General features: G+C 39.5%; 1 protein-coding gene across 1 annotated transcript in view; it reads left to right on the top strand.

Annotated features, from left to right (window-relative positions):
* eipr1 (EARP complex and GARP complex interacting protein 1) overlaps nt 1-9,785 on the top strand; it is a 41,502-nt gene extending 31,717 nt beyond the window's left edge. Inside the window, exons 7-9 of the mRNA XM_042333571.1 lie at nt 3,566-3,733; nt 6,170-6,337; nt 9,062-9,785. Coding sequence (XP_042189505.1) covers nt 3,566-3,733; nt 6,170-6,337; nt 9,062-9,236 — 511 coding nt within the window. The 3' untranslated portion in view covers nt 9,237-9,785. The remainder of the gene's footprint in view (nt 1-3,565; nt 3,734-6,169; nt 6,338-9,061) is intronic.
* The last annotated feature ends 9,630 nt before the right edge of the window (nt 9,786-19,415 follow it).

Here is a 19,415-nt window from a genome sequence, read left to right as displayed (position 1 = left end):
ACTAAGCCATAACAGAGCAGAAGTCACGGGTTCAAATCCTGGTCTGGGCTGAGGTAGCTGGTCAGGCAGAGACAGCATATAGGAAGTTACAATTGGCTTTAGTAGACCCCGGTCAAGGGATGGCAAAAACTTGTAAGGATTTCCTCTCCTGATTGGTATTCAGTAACTTTTGCTAACACTCACTGGTTATGAAAAACGGTCACTTTTGGACAACTGTATTTCTGAAAGATTCAGCACCTTAAGGACAGGATGAGAGATGAAATATAAAAAAAAACTCCTACCCATTTCCTGAATTTTTGCAGGTTGTTGATATCCTAAAAAATAATGTATGCGTACTGACCTTTTGTCTAATATGGTGTCATATTCTGGGTCAAACATTGAACTTTGGACAAGAAGGTTAGTGATGTAGAAATGTTCTTAACTCTGTAACCCCAAACCCTGATAGGCCAGTCCAAGCTGAATTGACAGCAATACTACTGCTACTACTACTAATAATTATAATTATAATAATAATAACAAAAATCATCATGATCCTTGCATTTGGGAGGACATCCCAAAGCGCTTGATAGGATTTGTTGTGAGGTGGAATGACAGAAATTATAGGCGAATGAGGCAGCCCAATTGCGGACAAACAGCCATGAAACAATGATCAATTTTATTTGGGAAATTGTTGGCCAGGATACCAGGAGAAACTCCCTTCTTATTTTGAATATTTACCCAAAGAGGCAAATGGGACCTCAGTTTAACATCTCATCTGAAGGATGCCACCTTTGATAATGAAACAAACTCCCAGCGCTGAATAGGAGAGACTGTATGAGTCCTGATGTGGGGCTTCAACCCACAACCTTCTGATTCAGAGGCGAGAATGCTGCGAGGATGCAGGGTTAGTCAACCAGCCTTCTAGTTAGCCTTGTGTATGCATCAATCACAACTCCACAAAACTGCAAACTCTGTTAGCAGAACAATGATTCTGTCAACTCTTCCTTTTAAGATTGCCTCAGTCCATTCCCTAAGCCTTAATGTTAATAAGGCGAATGAAATCAGACAGCTGCCTGTGACTCCCATCTGTAGCACATACAGAAGTTTGAAATGATAAAATCTGATGTAAAATCTAGTCCCTAGCCAAAATCCAATCTGGATCAACAAAAGAAACATTTGAAATAACTGCCTTGAATGAAAGTCTATTTCACAGTTATATACAAAAAAACATAATTTGAAAAGCTATACATTGAAATAGCTGCCAGTTAGGTTAGTAATACAATAGATGGGCAAATAAGTATTTTCCCTCCAACAGATTGCCTTCCCCCATTCCCCATGTGAGGAGGACGCGATGTTCTGTTCATAATATTCTGGACTCCTAGGAACACCTGGCTTCAATTAATACTCCATCTAGTGACCGGGAAGGCCACTACTGCGATAACTGAACCATGGGAGCTTGAGTGAGTTGGGGGGTGGTGAAATGTTGTGTTTTTCTCAGCCAGACTCATCCTGGAGGACACAGATCCATTTTTGATTGACCAATCAATCAGATTTTTTTCTGGGTGAATTTGCATGAGGGAAAGATAGGATGTGCAGCGAGTGAAGGCAAATCCGGAGTTCTAATATTAATTATAAATGACCTAAAGTAGATAGAAAAATCAAAATGCCAAGCAGGGAACAATCCATCTTACAAAAATCCCATATGCCTGTAGCACTTTAGAAGGTATGAGGTAAAGGAAAATAGCCCTATGCATGTGTACTCCATAAAATGCTAGGTCGTTCATTCCTAAATTCAGTATTTTCCGATATTTAATCAAGCAGCATGGGTCTCAACATTGACATCTCTAGAAATCGGGGACAGAATGAAGCTTTGCATAAGGCAATGAAAGTCTCCTTTGCAGTAACACTTGCTGAGGAAACACAGGGGTTGAATATGCAGGGGAACATAAAAGGATTTGTAATCTAGAATACTGAATGTATTTGAATGTCTTGCACGGATGAGATGAATGGCTCCTCCTTATGATTTACCCAAATCTACTTGGACACAGATCTCGTGTGGGCCAAAATTGGACCCCTCTGGATTTGTGCAGGATTCGATATTTACCAATTCCTGTGGCTCTGTGCCCAGAGTTAATTTGCACAATGTGGGTATGAATTCCTGTAGAAAACTATGTCTAATTTGGACCAGTTCTATCGTTAATTTTAAACTGACTGACCAGTCTGAGAATATGGTAAAGAAGACCGTTGTAATGCTTTTAATTTTGACTCGTGAATATCATACCAAAAATAATCAGAAACTGGTTTGGTTATATTAGGAAAGCACTTCAGAGTTCCTATTGATGGTTCCTTTTAATTTACAAAATAGCTGTCATTAGTAGAATAATTTAATTATGATATACAACACACAAATTCAGAGATAACATTCTGATATGTGCCGTAAATGTTTTAACATTGCTATAAAAATCAACATTTCATAGAGTCCTATAGCTTAGTGGTTGGAGAATTTGCCTCACAAGCGAGAGGACCTGGGTTCGATTCCCGAGCAGGGTGAAATGTTGGGCAAGTTTCCTTACTCCACACACCTCTGTTTATCTAGCAGTAAGTAGGAACCCGGTTGTTAGTCGATTGGTGGATCGCTTTTCCGGGGGTAATAATCTTGAAAAAAAAATTAGGTCACTCAATCCACGACTGTTTGTGGGACACTGCTGTGCACGATTGGCTGCTGAATTTTCCCACAAAATATACAGTCAATTCACTTTACAGTATACTCTGTGAAGGGCTTTGAGACGGCTCTATATCAAGTGCAAGGATTATAATTATTAAATGGACTCAGTGATAAGGAGCTATATCAAATGCAAGGATTATTATAATTATTATTATTAAGTGCCAAGTTAATTTATTTAACATTTCCTTATATCTATAGCACTTTGGAAATAATGTAGTAGGTGAAGTTAAACACCTCCAGTGTGGAAAAATTAATCATTGCTACCCTGTCCTTGTGTGCAGTGTACTGTGGTGTACTAAACACCAAAAACTGATGTGCACTCACACGTAAAGCATATTGGCTATTTTTAATCAAGCAGCACGGGTTCTGGAGCTTACTACTGACCCTTATTGGTGTGTCTCCAAATAGACCACAGCATAATGGGGGTGAATAAAAGGTCAGAGCATTCTGTCAGAAATTGGCCTATTTTGCATCTTCATTATTCATCTTTCCAAATAAATTTTGTAGGTTTATGTAAGGACAGTTTCAGTGATGTTGACATTTCTCATTCAGATCTCCTATGTGATAATGGGAAGCAGTTTTCAACATTACAAATAGAGATTGTTATTCTGCTATTTTCATTATTCCAATTACAATAAACTCCTGATAACAAGACCCTAGTTTAATAATAATAATAATCCTTGCATTTGATATAGCACCTTATCACGTCATCGAGACATCTCAAAGGCTTAACTTGTCACTGCGATTTAAGTAACTCAATTGCTGTCAATATCTTGGCTGTCTCCCATGCAAAATGTTAATAAGCTTTAATTGTCACTACGCTTAGTATGTAATTTTGCACATTGATTTGTGTTTATACAGGCAAATTTTCTGCATGGAAAATGCCCATGGCCAGCTGGTACGAGATCTTGACTTCAACCCCAACAAGCAATACTACCTAGCGAGCTGTGGAGATGACTGCAAGGTAAAGTTTTGGGACACCAGAAATGTTCATGAACCAGTCAAGACTTTGGAAGAACATTCTCACTGGTAAGATGACCCTTCCCCTTTCCTCACTCAGCAGGACAGGATAATAATTCTCTTACTCTATAAATTGCCTGGGCCTTGTGATGCTATCCTATTGAATGAAGTCTGAAGTGATTGGGATTTGAATTTGAATCAGCTGGCTGACAATGCAACACTCAAGTGCTGTAGCTTTCAAACTTTATCCATTACCATTTGTCTCTGTGTTTACAGGGGTTCTGAACTAACTTGGCATTGTAAGTCAGTGTTTTGATCACAATTCCATCAACAGCTTTTAGTTGTTTCTAAAAATAATTACGATGAGCCCCTTATCTTTTAGCAACCTTAGACACAAATTGTAACTTTAGATCATATACTGTATAATAAAATACCTGTATACAAATATTTAGTTATCTAGTTAAAGAGCTAAATTCTCCCTTACAAAATCAACTTTAGAATTAGCTTGCTCCACTAGCGCGTTTGATAAATACACAGCCCAGGATAGTACTGAAACTAAGAAGTTCCCAGGTTCAATCCAAGCCATACAAATATTTTGTTTGCTGAATGAGTTAACATATCTGGCTGCGGTGGTGTTTCAGAAGCTACAATTGACATGCATTAACCTGGACTAGTGAAAGGGTTAAACTCAGCCATGGTTCAATTCCTGATTATTATTCAATGACCACTGCTAGTAAATGCTTGTGTGTGCATCTTGGATTAGGACAAGATCAAACTTGACTGTGATGCCCTCCTTTGGTTGAAAGGCTACTGACACTATTGTCTAGGTTTATACCTGCAGTGAATATATATCTCGTGAGTGAGATATCAGTGTGTGATTGGAACCAGATTCTAGCAGAATTAATACCTTCCTTTACAAGAAGAGAAAAGTACAGATAAAATCACAGGAATCAAGTAGGATTATACAAAAAAAGTGCACCTGTTCAGATTTGCCATAAACTAGATAGAAAATAAATAGCAAAGTGGCATATTTGTATTTTATGTAATTTGTTAAAAGGATACTATCGCTTGTAAATTACAAAATGTGGAGTTAACCTGAAATTGATATACTTTTTTTAAAAAAAAACACACACTGGGAGGTTTATTTGACTGTTTAACCAGGTATTTGTGGTGATCCCTTACCTTAGATATTCACTAAATGGACAAGTTACTTAGGTGACGTATAACATGAGAATGATACCAGGAATGGGGAAGCTAAGCTATGAGGACAGGCTGGAAAAGTTAGGACTTTTCCCATTAGAGCAGAGAAGGTTACGCGGGGACCTGATAGAGGTCTTCAAGATCATGAAAGGTTTCGACAGGATAGATAGGGAAAAGCTGTTTCCACTGGTAGGTGTGTCTGTGACTCGTGGTCACAGTCTTAAGATATCTACCAAAAGAAGCAGAGGGGAGGTTAGAAGAAATGTTTTCACTCAGCGAGTTGTTCGAATTTGGAATGATCTGCCTGAAAGGGTTGTGAAGTCCGATTCGATAACAGCTTTTAAGAGAGAACTGGATAGGTATCTGGAGAAGACAGGTTTGCAGGGTTATGGGGAGAAAGCTGGTGAGTGGGGTTAATAAAAGTCAGTTGCTCTGTCAAAGAGCCGACACAGACTCGATGGGCCGAATGGCCTCCTTCTGTGCCGTAACAGAATGGCCTCCTTCTGTGCCGGTTGTACAGAGCAATTTTAGGATAGCTACATGGAAAAATGTTTTACACAAAGGGTAATTAACAGTTGGAGCAATAGTGGTAGAACCCAGTACGATTTTTTAAAAAAAGAAACAGTTTGATAATGTCATAAGATGTAAATAGTAGGGTGATTATTCTGGAAAGGTGGGATCCAGTGGACGAAAGTGCTTTCTCTCCGAACCTCTCTTGTGATCTTATGAAACAGTAGAATTATCTATCCCCAAGATTCCCAAAGGCAGGGAATTCCTGATACATAACTATCAAGATTTGTACATTTATCAGTAAGACGACTTTCTCACACTTGATCTGTAATCTCAGCTGGGTCATCGTGGAGGCAATCATTTAGGATTCTGCCTCTGGGAGGAAGAGAAAGTCAGAGGGTGCCTACATCATTCTGGTTTGCTTCCTAGCAACCAGTTGTACAATGGCTTGATGTAACTCTTGATTGATTGGGGGAATTAAGAAGGGAACCTGCTGATATTGATTTAAAAAAATGGTATTAAAGCCACAAGACAGTTACTGAACCCAATAATAATAATAATCCTTGCATTTAATATAGCTCCTTATCACGTCTTCGAAACGTCTCAAAGCACTTCACAGAATGTATTGTAAAGTGAATTGACTGTATATTTTGTGGGTGACAACTTTGTTTCGTAACTAACAGATCAAAGTACAAATCTGCATCCAAATGTACGGTAAAGCTCTTGAATCTTTTCTTCGCGGCAGAATTCACTGTTTTTTTAGAGAAAACTATTGCTTATTCTTTTTCTTCACAGGGTGTGGAGTGTCAGGTACAATCATTCACATGATCAGCTTGTGTTGACCGGCAGCAGTGACAGCAGAGTCATTCTCTCCAACATGGTATCTATCTCTTCTGAGCCCTTTGGGCACCTTGTGGATGATGATGAATTGAGTGACCAAGAGGACAACCATCATGAAGAAAAGTAAGAAACGTGTCTGGCAAATCTTTGTAACTTCTCAATTGCAACTGTCGATTTGTGAGAACAATCAAATCTGGACAAAACACACAGAATAGTGGACGAGAATGTGGAACTCACTGCAAAATTGTGGTTGAAGGAGAAAGGATCAGTGTATTTAAGAGGAAACCAGATGCATTAATGAGGTAGAAGTGATTGGAGGGTTATGTGAGGCAGGCTGAGGAAGGGGATTATGATGAGGGAAGCTTCAGGGCAGCTTCAAAATTTAAAATAGTTGTTAAAAGAAACAGAGGGGAGGTGAGGAGAAATGTTTTCACACAGCGAGTTGTTCGGATCTGGAATGGATTGCCTGAAAGGGTGGTGGAAGCTGATTCGATAACAACTTTTAAGAGAGAAGTAGGTAATTATTTGGGGAGGACAAGTTTGCAGTGCTATGGGGAGAGAGCGAGGAATGGGATTGATTTGGATAGCTCTTTTTAAAGAGCCGTTACAGACACGATGGTCCAAATGGCCTCCTTCTGTGATGTATAATTTTATGATTCTATGATGTGGAGCATAAACATCAAGATGGACTAGTTGGCTAGTTGGGCCAAATGGCCTGCTTCGATGTTGTGCAGTCTATACAATTCTATGTAACAGAGTTACAACCTTTTACAATGATATGTAAAGGAGAATTGTGCATCCAAGGCAGGAACTAAATATAGTCTTGAAGCTATGATTTCCATTTTCTAATGTTGAGTTCAGTTTTACAAGTTCAAAATCCTCCAAATGATCTTACAACATTATTGGAATCATAACTAAAAGAAATTAGGAAGAAATTTGTCAATTCACATTGGCACAGATGGCTTTATTTGTTTGTAATTGTAATCTGGTAACTCGAGAGTTGGAATAGAAGGGAATTTGCATTTGGTTTTTTACAAACAACGAGTGAATTTACACATAGTGGCACCATCTTTTCTAATCTGTAAAAATACTTTCAGTAAGTATTGGAATTCACAAACAAGTAATTAGACCACAAGAATAACTTAACAGTGCTGGATCCATTCGCTCACACCATATCAGGGTTACATATCTAAGACAGGAACTCATTATTAGACTGGTATTGTAATTGTTCATTGTTCTAGAAGGTGTCCATTTACATCTAGGATCTGATTTTGAATACAGCCCTGAATGACGGGTTCCTCTTTTAATCGGTTGTTAAGAAATAGGTAAAATGAATGCAGACAGCCTTCAATTTCCCATTTCTTAATGGATATGGGCCCCTAGCAAAAAAAAAAGGTTATTAATTGTAAGGTGTAAGGTCAATTGTTTGGGAAAATAGTTATCCTTATCACAATTGATAGTCTGAGAATAACTTTAGTTAAACCTAACTTGGAAACATTTGAACACTGGGAGGAAACATTTGTTGTTCAATGCACTGGATTTTTTGGAACGCAATTTCACTTCTCTTCCATTTAATTTTTAATTGATTGCAATGTTGCTTTTTAAACACCATGGGTTTCATGATCATGTAAGTTATGGATTCATATGATTGTGTATGATTACATATAAGTTCCATTATGTGCAAGTTGTAGCAGAAGATAAATATTTGTATTCCAATAGCTTTTTCAGCTTCTGTTTTCACATTTGACTAGACCCTGCTTTCACACAAACCGTTCCCCAAGCAATCAATGTCATCACAAATGAACAGGAGCCTTCATCTTACCGATTAATGTGGTCAATGCAGTCACAGACATGACAGAAACAGAACCTTTCCTTCTATTTTGGCAGGGCAATTAGCAATCATGTATCACCTTGAACCTTAGACTGCTCGCGGTTCTAGGCACCTTCAGATTGTTTTTTGTTGTTTCTGTTTTTACGTACACACACTATAAATGGAACACAGATATCAAATATATTTATCTAATGGACATATTCAACATCATAACTAATTTGGTCACTCAATCCACAACTGTTTGTGAGACACTGCTGTGTGCAATTGGCTACCATGTTTTGCCCACAAAATACGCAGTCAATTCATGCAGTATATTCTGTCTTAACAAAGTGATAAGGTGCTATATCAAATGCAAGGATTAAAAGCACCTATTTGAATTGGCCCCATAAGTAAATCTACTTTTAATGTGAATTGTCTCCTCGGCTGATTTTTGAAAGCTCATAGATAGTATCTATACCAGTCAAATTAAATAATGGGCACCTGAGAAAATGGATGGAGAAAAAATACCAAACAATTTTAAATATTACATTACATAATATATAATATATATGTTATATATGGTGTATAGAGAGCACAATGTATGGAGAACCATTAATACAAAGGAAGGGTGTTTTTTTAGTGAGGAAAAAAATATAAATGGCTGATGTTCTGCAGAACATCAATAGTCAAAGATGTCACATTCTTGGGTCTCCAAGCCTTGGCTCTTGCTAACCTGCGCCTAATACGTTCTGGAATTAGGTAAAGAGGATCCGTCCCTCCAGAGAGAGAGTGCGCATTCCATTCCAACAATCTATCTCTGGGATTTCCATGTATAGGTGGGATACATGGAATTTTCAGTTTGGCTTGGATACTCTGAAGCATAGTGATGGGTTTCCGCATGTGTCAGACACCTGCCTCCACCCTCCTGCCCCCCCCCCCCCCCCCACCCTCTGCAAATATCGATTTAAGTTGCCTGAAGACTTCCACTGAATGTTCAATGTACTGGATTACCTATTTGAATGTTTCAATTTTTTTAGGAATAAAGAACCACTACAGGATAGCATCATAGCTACCTACGAGGAGCACGAAGACAGCGTCTATGCAGTCGAATGGTCTTCAGCCGATCCATGGCTTTTTGCATCTTTAAGTTATGATGGAAGGCTAGTGATAAATCGAGTACCACGAGCTTTAAAATATAGCATCTTGTTGTGATTCTGCCGCATGCTGTTTTCCTCAGTTTGAACCATACAATTTCCATTGTGTAAAATTATGAATATAAATTAATACTAGCAGATTTTCGAAGCCATTGAGTAACGACCATCTCAGAAAACGTGTTCTGAAACTTCGGTGTATGAAATCGTTCATTTGATAAATGAATAAAAAGATTTAAAATGACATATTGCAAACAATTGGCAACATGTGTGAGTGAGTACATGACTGGATTAGGCACTTCAAGTTTGAACGCAAGCGTGGAATGAGTGGAGGGGGGAATTCATCTCACCAACTCCGTCCAATAAGTAGCCTCTAATTCATGTTTGGGTGTCAGTCTGATACTCTTGCCTCTGAGTCAGAAGGTTTTGGATTCAAGCTTCACATTGGGATTTTGAGTTTTTAGTCTAGACACTAGTAACTGTTGGGATTGCACTGCATTGTCTGCCTGTTCAGGTGGCCATGAAAGATCTAACTGCACTATTTGAAAAGAAAAGGAAATTTCTCCTAATGTATTGGCCAATAATTCAACAAATAAAAGTTTGTCCCTCACTTCATGGAGGTTGTCTGTGGCTTTGTAGAATATTGCTGTGTGAAAATTGTCTGCTGCATTTGCCTACAAAAAAATATTTTTTCTTTTTATGATTTTAACTCTGGAGTACTTTGACATGACCCATAAGGTGAAAGACATTTTATCAAATGCAAGGATTATTATTCACGTTTGACCTGTTTTTTACCACATGATGATCCATGACCTTTGTGTTGTATTTTATAGTACATTATTGTCTTGCCTTTTTTTTTGAAACAAAGGATAACTCATTTAAATTAATTAATCCTTAATTTTTGTCCGTAAAATTTTTCACCCAAAAATATACAGTCAGTTCACTTTACAATATATTCTGTGAAACGCTTTGAGGTGTCTCAAAGACTTGATAAAGTGCTATACCAAATGCAAATATTAGTTTATTATTTTTTGTCATAGACTTAACATTGATGTTTGAATGGGAAAACAATTCTAGTTCGAGTACTTTGCTTATCCTCCATATGAACAGAAGAACATGAAATGTCCTGATTAGGGAGGAAACTCCAAATAAATATTTATACCCTGTAACACTAATAATTATATAATCGGCTAACTATGGTTCTTTGGATATTCAGATGTAAAGGAATCAAATAGATAACCTGACATAACCTTGGAGTTTGGGTTTAAGGCAGACTGGCCATGTCTTCCCCACTGTCCAAGATAACCGACTCCCTGCTATGGGCTATTCTCATTCAATCCACTGATAATAATAACACTTGCATTCGATATAGCACCTTATCACGTCGTTGAGACGTCTCAAAGCGGTTCGCAGAATATATTGCATATTGTAAAGTAGATTGGCTGTGTATTTTCTGGGCGAAACGTGGCAACTAATGCACACAGCAATCGTGGATTGAGTGTCTCAATTTGTTTTTGATGTTCATGATCTTAATTTGTGCCGAGTCCAGCTGCAAGTTTTTTTTCACAAAGTTTGCCAAACAGGATTATATTGGGATTTGCAGAGCACTGATGTTTTCAATTACAATGAGTATGGCTGAGGATTATTTTCCCATTCATCAAGCTTTTCAGCCATTTTTACTACCGATTTGCCCAATATGGCTCAGATGTCACCTCCTAGTTGAGCTATTGGATGCTTGTTATTGAATAGACCCTGGTACCTTTGCAGAAGAGAAGCTCATAGGCACGTTCATAATTGAGCTTTCTTGTCAGAGTTATTGACTTGGTCTTTTCAGTACTGACGGACCATTTGTTAGCACACTGGCAAACGGTGTCAATATCTATCAGTGCTGATTCAGATTAAGGTGCTGCATAGTATTAGGCAAATCAGAAGAGAAACTTGCAGTCACTGTCCGTGCTGAGCACTTGGTTTTAATTTGTGTCTTGATTCAATGTTGGGTTTATTTGCATTATCCATTATTTGTGTAAAATGCTCTTGATAGAATCGAAGAAAACGTTCAGCACAGAAACAGGCCGTTTGACCTATCATGACCGTTGCCAGCTCTCTGAAAGAGCTATCTGTTTAGTTGCTCTCCTCAGCATTTTAACCTTATTCTATAGAATGAAATCACAGATTTATTTTCATAGAGAAGGCCATTCGGCCCATTATTCAATGTTTATACTATATTATATGAAGTAAATACAAAATACACAGTTAATTCACTTTACAGTATAAAATAATAACCCTTGCATTTGATATAGTGCTTTTCACGTCTTCCAGACGTCTCGCAGGGTTCACAAAATAGACTGTAAAGTGAATTGACTGTATATATTCATGGGTGAAATGCGGCAGCCAATTGCGCACAGCAGTGTCCCATAAACAGTCGTGGATTGAAAATGACCAATTTATTATTTTTTTTTGAGGGATTATTATCAGGTTTGTGGAATAAGGAAACTTGCCCAAGGTTTCATCCTGCCGGAAATCGAACCCAGGTGTCTCGCTTGCAAAGCGAGTGCTCTAACCACTGAGCTACAGGACTCCACAGTATATTGTGTGAAGAGCTTTGAGATGTTTTATCAACGTGAATAAGATGCTGTATCAAATGCAAGGATTATTATTGTTTGTAAGAGCCAGTTTTCTGGTACAGCATTTTGGCACATAATTGCACGGCACTGTGAAGCATTGATGATATGCAGCCTCTTATTCTCCAAGACCAAGTTCTCTGTCTGAATTACATTAATTGTACTGTGGTGGGGGAGAGGCTGTGATTATCCACACAGAGGAGACATAAACAGAAGACACACTGAGTGAAGATGTTCCCAGTACACTGTTACAGGGTCTTCCCTCCTTCCTTTTTGAAAGTTTTAGTCTAGTTTATAATTTGCATGCTCTCCATCATAAAGTATGGGCAAGCATGAGCACAAGTGAGAGGATCTGGGTTCAATTCCCGGCAGGGCAAAACGTTGGGCAAGTTTCCTTATTCTACACGCCTCTTTTTACCTAAGTAGGAATTTGGTTGTTAGTCAATTGATGGATCACTTTTCCGGGGGTAATAATTCCTTCCAAAAAAAAATTAATTATTAATTTGGTCACTCAATCCACAATTGTTTGTGGAACACTGCTGTGCAGAATTGGTTTCCGCATTTCGCCCACAAAATGTACAGTAATTCACTTTACACTATATTCTGTGAAGGGCTTTGAGACGTCTCGAAGACACGATAAGGTGCTATATTAAATGCAAGGATTATTATTATAAGTACTTGATAGGACCGTCAGTGCAAAAATAATCTGACTATCCACAGACATACCAGACTCAGCAAATCAGATTGTGGTGCCTTCACTATGTCACTGAACGGTGTCTTTTAATGCTTGTTAAACTATCAACCGTCCGCTCTTATCATTTAGTATTTCATAATTTATCCCGTTTCACTTCCTGCATCACTTGGCATCCAATCCTTTCTCCTACCCATTTAAATGCCATAGTTTATTTTCCCCATCTCTTTCTCCAGCATCCCCACCAAAAGGTTCATCCTGAGAAAAGCACCTTATCCTCAGATTATTGATCCTAATCTTGGCCAAGCATATATCCTTGTAACACCTGTTCTGCCTGATCAATATCTGCAGTAGTATGTAATAAGCTCAAGGAAGAAAGCAACGTGAGTTTCTTTGAAGGGCCATGCCTGAGACGTGATGTTAACCTATCTCCTTTTTCCAGATGATGGTTGACCTACTATAGATTTTCAGCATTTTCTGCTTTGGTTTCATGAGACTTTCCTCCACAATTCAAATCATATTGTTTGTGAAGGAAAGATAAAGATAATAATCCCTACAAAATAATAATAATAATGTGGTGACTCAATCCACGACTGTGTGTGGGACACTGCTGTGCGCAATTGGCTGCCACGTTTCACCCACAAAATGTATATCCTGTGAAGCGCTTCGAGATGTCTCAAAGACATGATAAGGCACGATATCAAATGCAGGGATTATTATTATTAAAAGACCATCAGTAGTTGCCACCCTGCAGAGCCTCATTTTCTATTGGTTTTACCAAACGTTTGTCTGAATTGATTTTAATCTAGATGATCAATAGCTCCTATCCAGAACAGATGTGACTTCCTCTGTCTGGCAGTTTGTGGGTATAACAATGTCCAGTTTCTAACTGCATGGAAGGGCCAGCATTTCAGTTGTAAAAATAAAAGAAATAAAAATGACACGGAGTACAAGAGAAGACGAATCCTATTGTCTTCTGCAACAATCCGATTGGGCCAGAAAAATTGCAGATCATTCAAAATTGGGTTTTAGTCTTCTGGAATCTGGTCGTAGACATAGAAAACACATTTTATATGTTTCCATGATTTCAAAATGAAAAATCCTTTTTTTTAGTGATGTTTAACCAAGCTTGGAAACTGTGACAAAAAAACAGATTATCCATAACCTAAAGTCATCCTTTTGCTCTTAGTTTAATTTCCTTGCCTCAGTTCTCTTCAGTGAGGAAGAAAAGGTTCCACATTTGCTCCACAAGCAGGAAGATCGATTCATCATATAAAGCACCCCATCAATTTGGATAGGTAGTGCTTGATTTGGTCTGGTAAAACCCAGTCCTTTATCAGCCCGTATCCTTAGGAATCTCCCCAGGTATAGGTTTTGGGTCTTGTACTTGAAGCAAAGTAATTTTTAACAGTAGTGGTATGGATTTTATAATACAATACCTGTCAAAAAAAGACCAAAAAGAAAGCTATAATCTGTACATTGGCTGTAGTTTTTTGAACAATGTGATACCACTTTCTCCTGGATTCACTATTCATCACACTACAACTCCCTGCTGCTCCATTGTGTGTTTAGATTTTACACCAGAATAATCACTGCTAAAAGATCTAAATTGATACGGTATTTAGTTTAAAACCGGGGGAGAAAAACAACATACAAAGCATAACCATTATCAGTAAAATATGCATGGTAGTACACAAAAAGCCATATTTACTGCAGGTTGTTCAAACCTTATACCTATATTTTCCATATTACAGTTACAGTATTTCTATTGCACCTACGCTACAAGTCTATCACAACACAAACATGGGATACTGGTGAGAACAGCAACCCACAACATACAATGAAAATAATTTAATTTTAATGTAACTTATTACTTTAAAATATAAAAACAATAACAAAATTACATTTATAGAGCACCCTTCACATCGGGAGGACGTCCCAAAGAGCTAAACAGTCAGTCAGGTGTCGGGGCCCGAGCATGGGGGAGGGATAGTGTAGGGGTGAGGGAAGGCAGAGAGGTGGGAGGGAGACCAAAGGCACGGTAGAAGAGAAGGGTCTTGAGCCCGGCCTTGAAGGAGGCGAGGGAGGAAGCGAGGCGAAGGGACCGTGGGATGGTGTTCCAGAGTGTGGGGGCAGAGAGGCTGAAAGCCCGGCCACCGATGGTAGTGCGGGTTGGGCGGGAGACATGGAGCAGGCGGGAGCCTGATGAGCGGAGGGAGCGGACAGGTTGGTAGGGAGTCAGCAGGTCAGAGAGGTAGGAGGGGGCAAGGCCATAGATGTCCTTAAAGGTGAGAACAAGGATCTTGAACTCAATCCTCTGGGGGATGGGGAGCCAGTGGAGTCGGGCAAGGGTGGGAGTGATGGGGTCGTGGAGCCTGGTGCGTGAGATTACAACAAGATTACATTTGTATAGCGCCTTTCAAGTCGGGAGGACGTCCCAAGGTGCTGGACAGAGTACATCATTTCAGCATTTGATATTAATAACAAGTCATTAATATCAAATGTAGTGAGTGTTTCTGAGGCAAACACAACAGCCATTTGCACCAACAAAGTCATGTGCAGTGAAACCAACTTTCACTGTTGTAATATAATAATCCTTGCATTTGATATATTTGAACCTTGGGCAAGTTTCCTTACTCCACATAGAGCCTAATAATAATCCCTCCAAAACAAAAAACAATAATAAATTGGTCATTTTCAATCTACGACTGTTTGTGGGACATTGCTGTGCGCAATTGGCTGCCGCGTTCGCCCACAAATATACAATCAGTTCACTTTACAGTGTATTCTGTGAAGCGCTTTGGGACGTCCTCCTGACGTGAAAAGCGCTATATCAAATGCAAGGATTATTATTATATTATTATTATTATAGCGCCCTATCATCATCAAGACGTCTAAAAGTGCTGCACAGAATATACTGTAAGTTACTGTTTATTTTGTGAACAAATATAGCATGAGTTGGGATTTCATGGATCCCCACTACTGTGTTACAGCAAGGCTCCACTGTATTGTCAGAATCTTGTTTTGATCAGCGATACCTGCTGTTTGCCAAATTCTGGAAAGTTTTAATAGAAACAGAAACAGGAGTAGGCCATTCAGCCCCTCGAGCCTGTTCCGCCATTTTATAAGATCAAGACTGATCTCTATCTCATCTCCAATTACCCGCCCTTGCCCCATATCCTTTGACATCCTGACCTAACAAATATCTATCCACCTCAGTCTTGAAAATGTGAATGAATCCAGGATGCACATTCTTTCGGGGAGACTGTTTCAGATTTCCACTACCCTTTGGGTGAAAAATTGCCTCCTGATTTCACTCCTAAATGGCCTAGCTCTAATTTTAAGATTATAATCCCTTGTGATGGATTTCCCCAGCAGAGGAAATAGTTTTTCTGCATTTACTCTATCGAATCCCATTATTATTTTAAAAACCTCAATTAGATTACGCTTCAACCTTCTAACTTCAACAACAACAACAAAATTACATTTGTAAAGCACCTTTCACGTCGGGAGGACGTCCCAAGGCGCTGGACAGACAGAGTTATGGACCCGAGCTGGGGGTCGGGGAGGGTGGAGGGCAGGGGGTGAAGCAGGGAGATCGAAAACACAGTCGAAGATGAGGGTCTTGAGATGGGTCTTGAAGGTGGCAAGAGAGGATGGAGTTCCAGAGGGTGGGGGACGGCCTGCCTGCCAAAAGTGGACCGAGCAAGTATGTGAGGGATGGCAGAGCTGGGACTAGCCCAAAAGTGTAACAGCATTCACCTTCCTTAACTAACAGTAATTCAGGACTGAAAACTGGCTCCACTCTTTTATCAGGTTGTGGTTAAATGATGGTTGAGGAGATTGCTATGAGCCTAAACGATTGAATCATGATCTGTGGTAGTGTACATTGATACCTCTTAAATTTATTTTTAAATGTTAGTATATAGGATTCTTAAACGGTTCTTCCAACCTGCCCTCTGCTGTGTAAAATTGCTATTCTCTTCATTTATTTCCCATTAACCTTCAAGCCAAAGCCTTAACAAGTAGAGTGATCCCGGCTGGAGAAACAGCAGAAAGCTTGCCAGACAGTGTTTGCAATGACAAGCTGACTGTTTTTAGCTGGATAAATGCCAGCAGCGCTCTCAAGACACACTCTGAGGGTTCTCAAAATGTGGCTCTTGCCAAAAGCGGAGCCTAATGCTCTCCAGATCAGATGAGCAAAGTGTTTCTTTTCTTGAATGGATCCACAGCTTTTTGGGGGAAAGTTCCAGATTTCCACTACCCTTTGCGTGGGAAAAAAAGCTTCCTGAGATCACTCCTAAATGGCCTAGCTCTAATTTTAAGATTATACCCCTTTGTTCTGGAATTCCCCAACAGAGGAAACAGCTTGTCTGTAGCTACCCTGTAGCTATCTCTTTACCATTTTAAACACCTTTACCATTTTTTTTACCATAAAATCTCTTTACCATTTTAAACACCTTAATCAGATCACCCCAGATTAAGATCACCTCCTAAACACCTCTAACACTTCTTTTACCCATTATCCCCTGTCCTCTACCCCATTTTCTCCTGTCTTCCATGCCCTGGCTCCTACCTCTCTGTTAGCCCTTAAAAGCCCCTCCCTCCCAACATGACCCAGTTCTGACGAAGGGTCGTGGACCTGAAACATTGACTCACTTTCCTTTCTCCATAGATGGTGCCTGACCTGCTGAATGTTCCCAGCGTCTTCTGTTTTTGATTTAGGTAATCTAATATCTTCTGTTAGAGAACGTAAAATAGTTTTACTTCATTAGAACCTTAGGAATCTACAGTCAATTTAAGATTAGCCTATGATATAGCATTTCTTTATTATCTTGTCTGTCAGATTATTTTATTTGTTGCAAACAACAACAAAGAAGTTCCCTCTCTTTTTGTTTATTCTTTCTTCCGTAAAAAATTGTGTTTAGAATCAATTATTGCTTTGAGATGTTTTAGAGCTCCAGCATGACTGGACTACTTGAGAGTCCAGGGAATTAAATCTGTGTGAGTCTCAGAACTATTTGGGGACATAGTTATGTGCCACAGACGTCTGACCCCATCACCCAACCGTGTTCTTGGTCTTTGGGGAAAAGCCAGAATCTGCCAGGAATTTAATTTGATTTCCAAAAGCAAAACAGTTCTGCAACATTCAATGACACAAACATAAATGGCATAAAGAACCTCGGAGTAAACGAAGATCAATCTGGAAAAGAATGTGGAGGAATTGAGGAACGGTGAGTAAAGTAAACTTCAGTGAATATGTCGTTCTCTGAAAGTCTCCCAATCCCTTTATTTAACCCCTTCTCTCCCTTCAAACAAACTCTTGAAAAAAACTTTTATTTGATCAACTTCCTGAAACCTTTCTATGCTATTCAGTAGTCCACATCATTTTTGGGAGGTGCTTTGTAAAGTTATTTACACGCAAAGTACTCCATGCAACACAAATAGAATTTATACTTACATAGTGCCTTTCACATCAAGAGGACGTCCCAAAGCACCTGACAATTCTGGCTGTGTACTAGAACTGAGGGTGGGAGTTGAGGGGGTGAGGAGGGTTAGGATGACAAAGCACAGTCAAATAAGTACTTTTTGAAATGTACTTGAAAGACAGAGGGAGGGAGCAAGTCGGAGGGATCTGAGAATAGAATTCCAGATTGCAGGCCACCAGCTAATGGTGAATGTATACAGCGAGGGACGTGAAGTAATAATAGAATAGTCATTACGAGTTATGTGAAAGTTGTGTACATAGTATTTTGTTTTGTGGAACAGTCCTAACACCGAGGGATCAAAATTACTTTTTCTGCCAAGGTCAATTCTCAAACATATCTGATGGTACTATCAAAGTGCATCATATTTCTTTTGGTCACAAGTACATGTGGAAACCCTTCATCATATTTATGAGCATCTAAATCAGACTGAGGGTTCCTGCATGCCACCTACACATGAAATTGACTGGAAGAGTACCGTCTCCACCAACAAAAACAGCAGTGATATGGAGAGGAATGTATCAGCGCTGGTCGTCATTTCGTCTCCAATGATAATTTTTTGTTGCTTTGGACTGCCTCTCACCGCAGGCTGCCGAGACCCTATCCACACTTTCATCACGTCCTGGCTTGACTACTCCGACTGTCTGCTCGCTGGACTTCCCATCTCTTCCCTCCACAAGCTGCAGATTATTCAGAACTCTGCAGCTCGTGTCCTCTCCTACACCAGGCTCCACAAACTGATCACCCCATCCTTCACTGTCTCCCCAGCCCTCAGAGAATTGAGTTAAAAACCCTTGTTCTCACCTTCAAAGCCCTCCATGGTTTTGCTCCCCCCACCTCTCTGACCTCCTAACCTCATATCAGCCTGTCCGCTCCCTCCTCTCGGCAGACACTGGCCTGCTCCAGGTCCCCCGCACGTCTCACCGCACCATTGGCGGACAGGCATTCAGCATCTCTGCCCAACACTCTGGAACTCTATCCGGCAATCCCTCCACCTCATGCCCTCTCTTGCTTCCTTCAAGTCCCATCTAAAGACTACTCTTTGACTGTGCCTTCGGCCACCCTCCCACCCTGACCCACCCTGCCCTCCACCCCTCCTGACCCCAACTACCAGCTTGGATCCCAAATCCCTGATTGTCCAACGTCCTGGGATGTCTTTCTGATGTGAAGGGTACTACACAAGTGTAATTTGTTGTTGTAGAAATGTCATGTCCAATGTCCACTGTGTCTGTTGTGATATCATCTATTATCTACATAGATTATTTTGTGACCCATCTTTAAATAACACATCTACGCTAGTTATTGAATTGTTAAAACTAATTAAAGATCTCTTAATAAGCAAATATTTCTAAAACAGTATTAATGAGTGACAAACGCATTCTGAATTCTGTTGTTTTCCTACTATATAATGATTCTTCACTTGCATCAGTACCAATATAGAT

This window comes from Callorhinchus milii, unplaced genomic scaffold, assembly GCF_018977255.1.
Source record: "Callorhinchus milii isolate IMCB2004 unplaced genomic scaffold, IMCB_Cmil_1.0 Scaffold3, whole genome shotgun sequence".
Taxonomy (NCBI): domain Eukaryota; kingdom Metazoa; phylum Chordata; class Chondrichthyes; order Chimaeriformes; family Callorhinchidae; genus Callorhinchus; species Callorhinchus milii.
The sequence above is the reverse complement of the archived record's forward strand: the minus strand, read 5'-3'. Positions and strand labels throughout refer to the sequence as shown.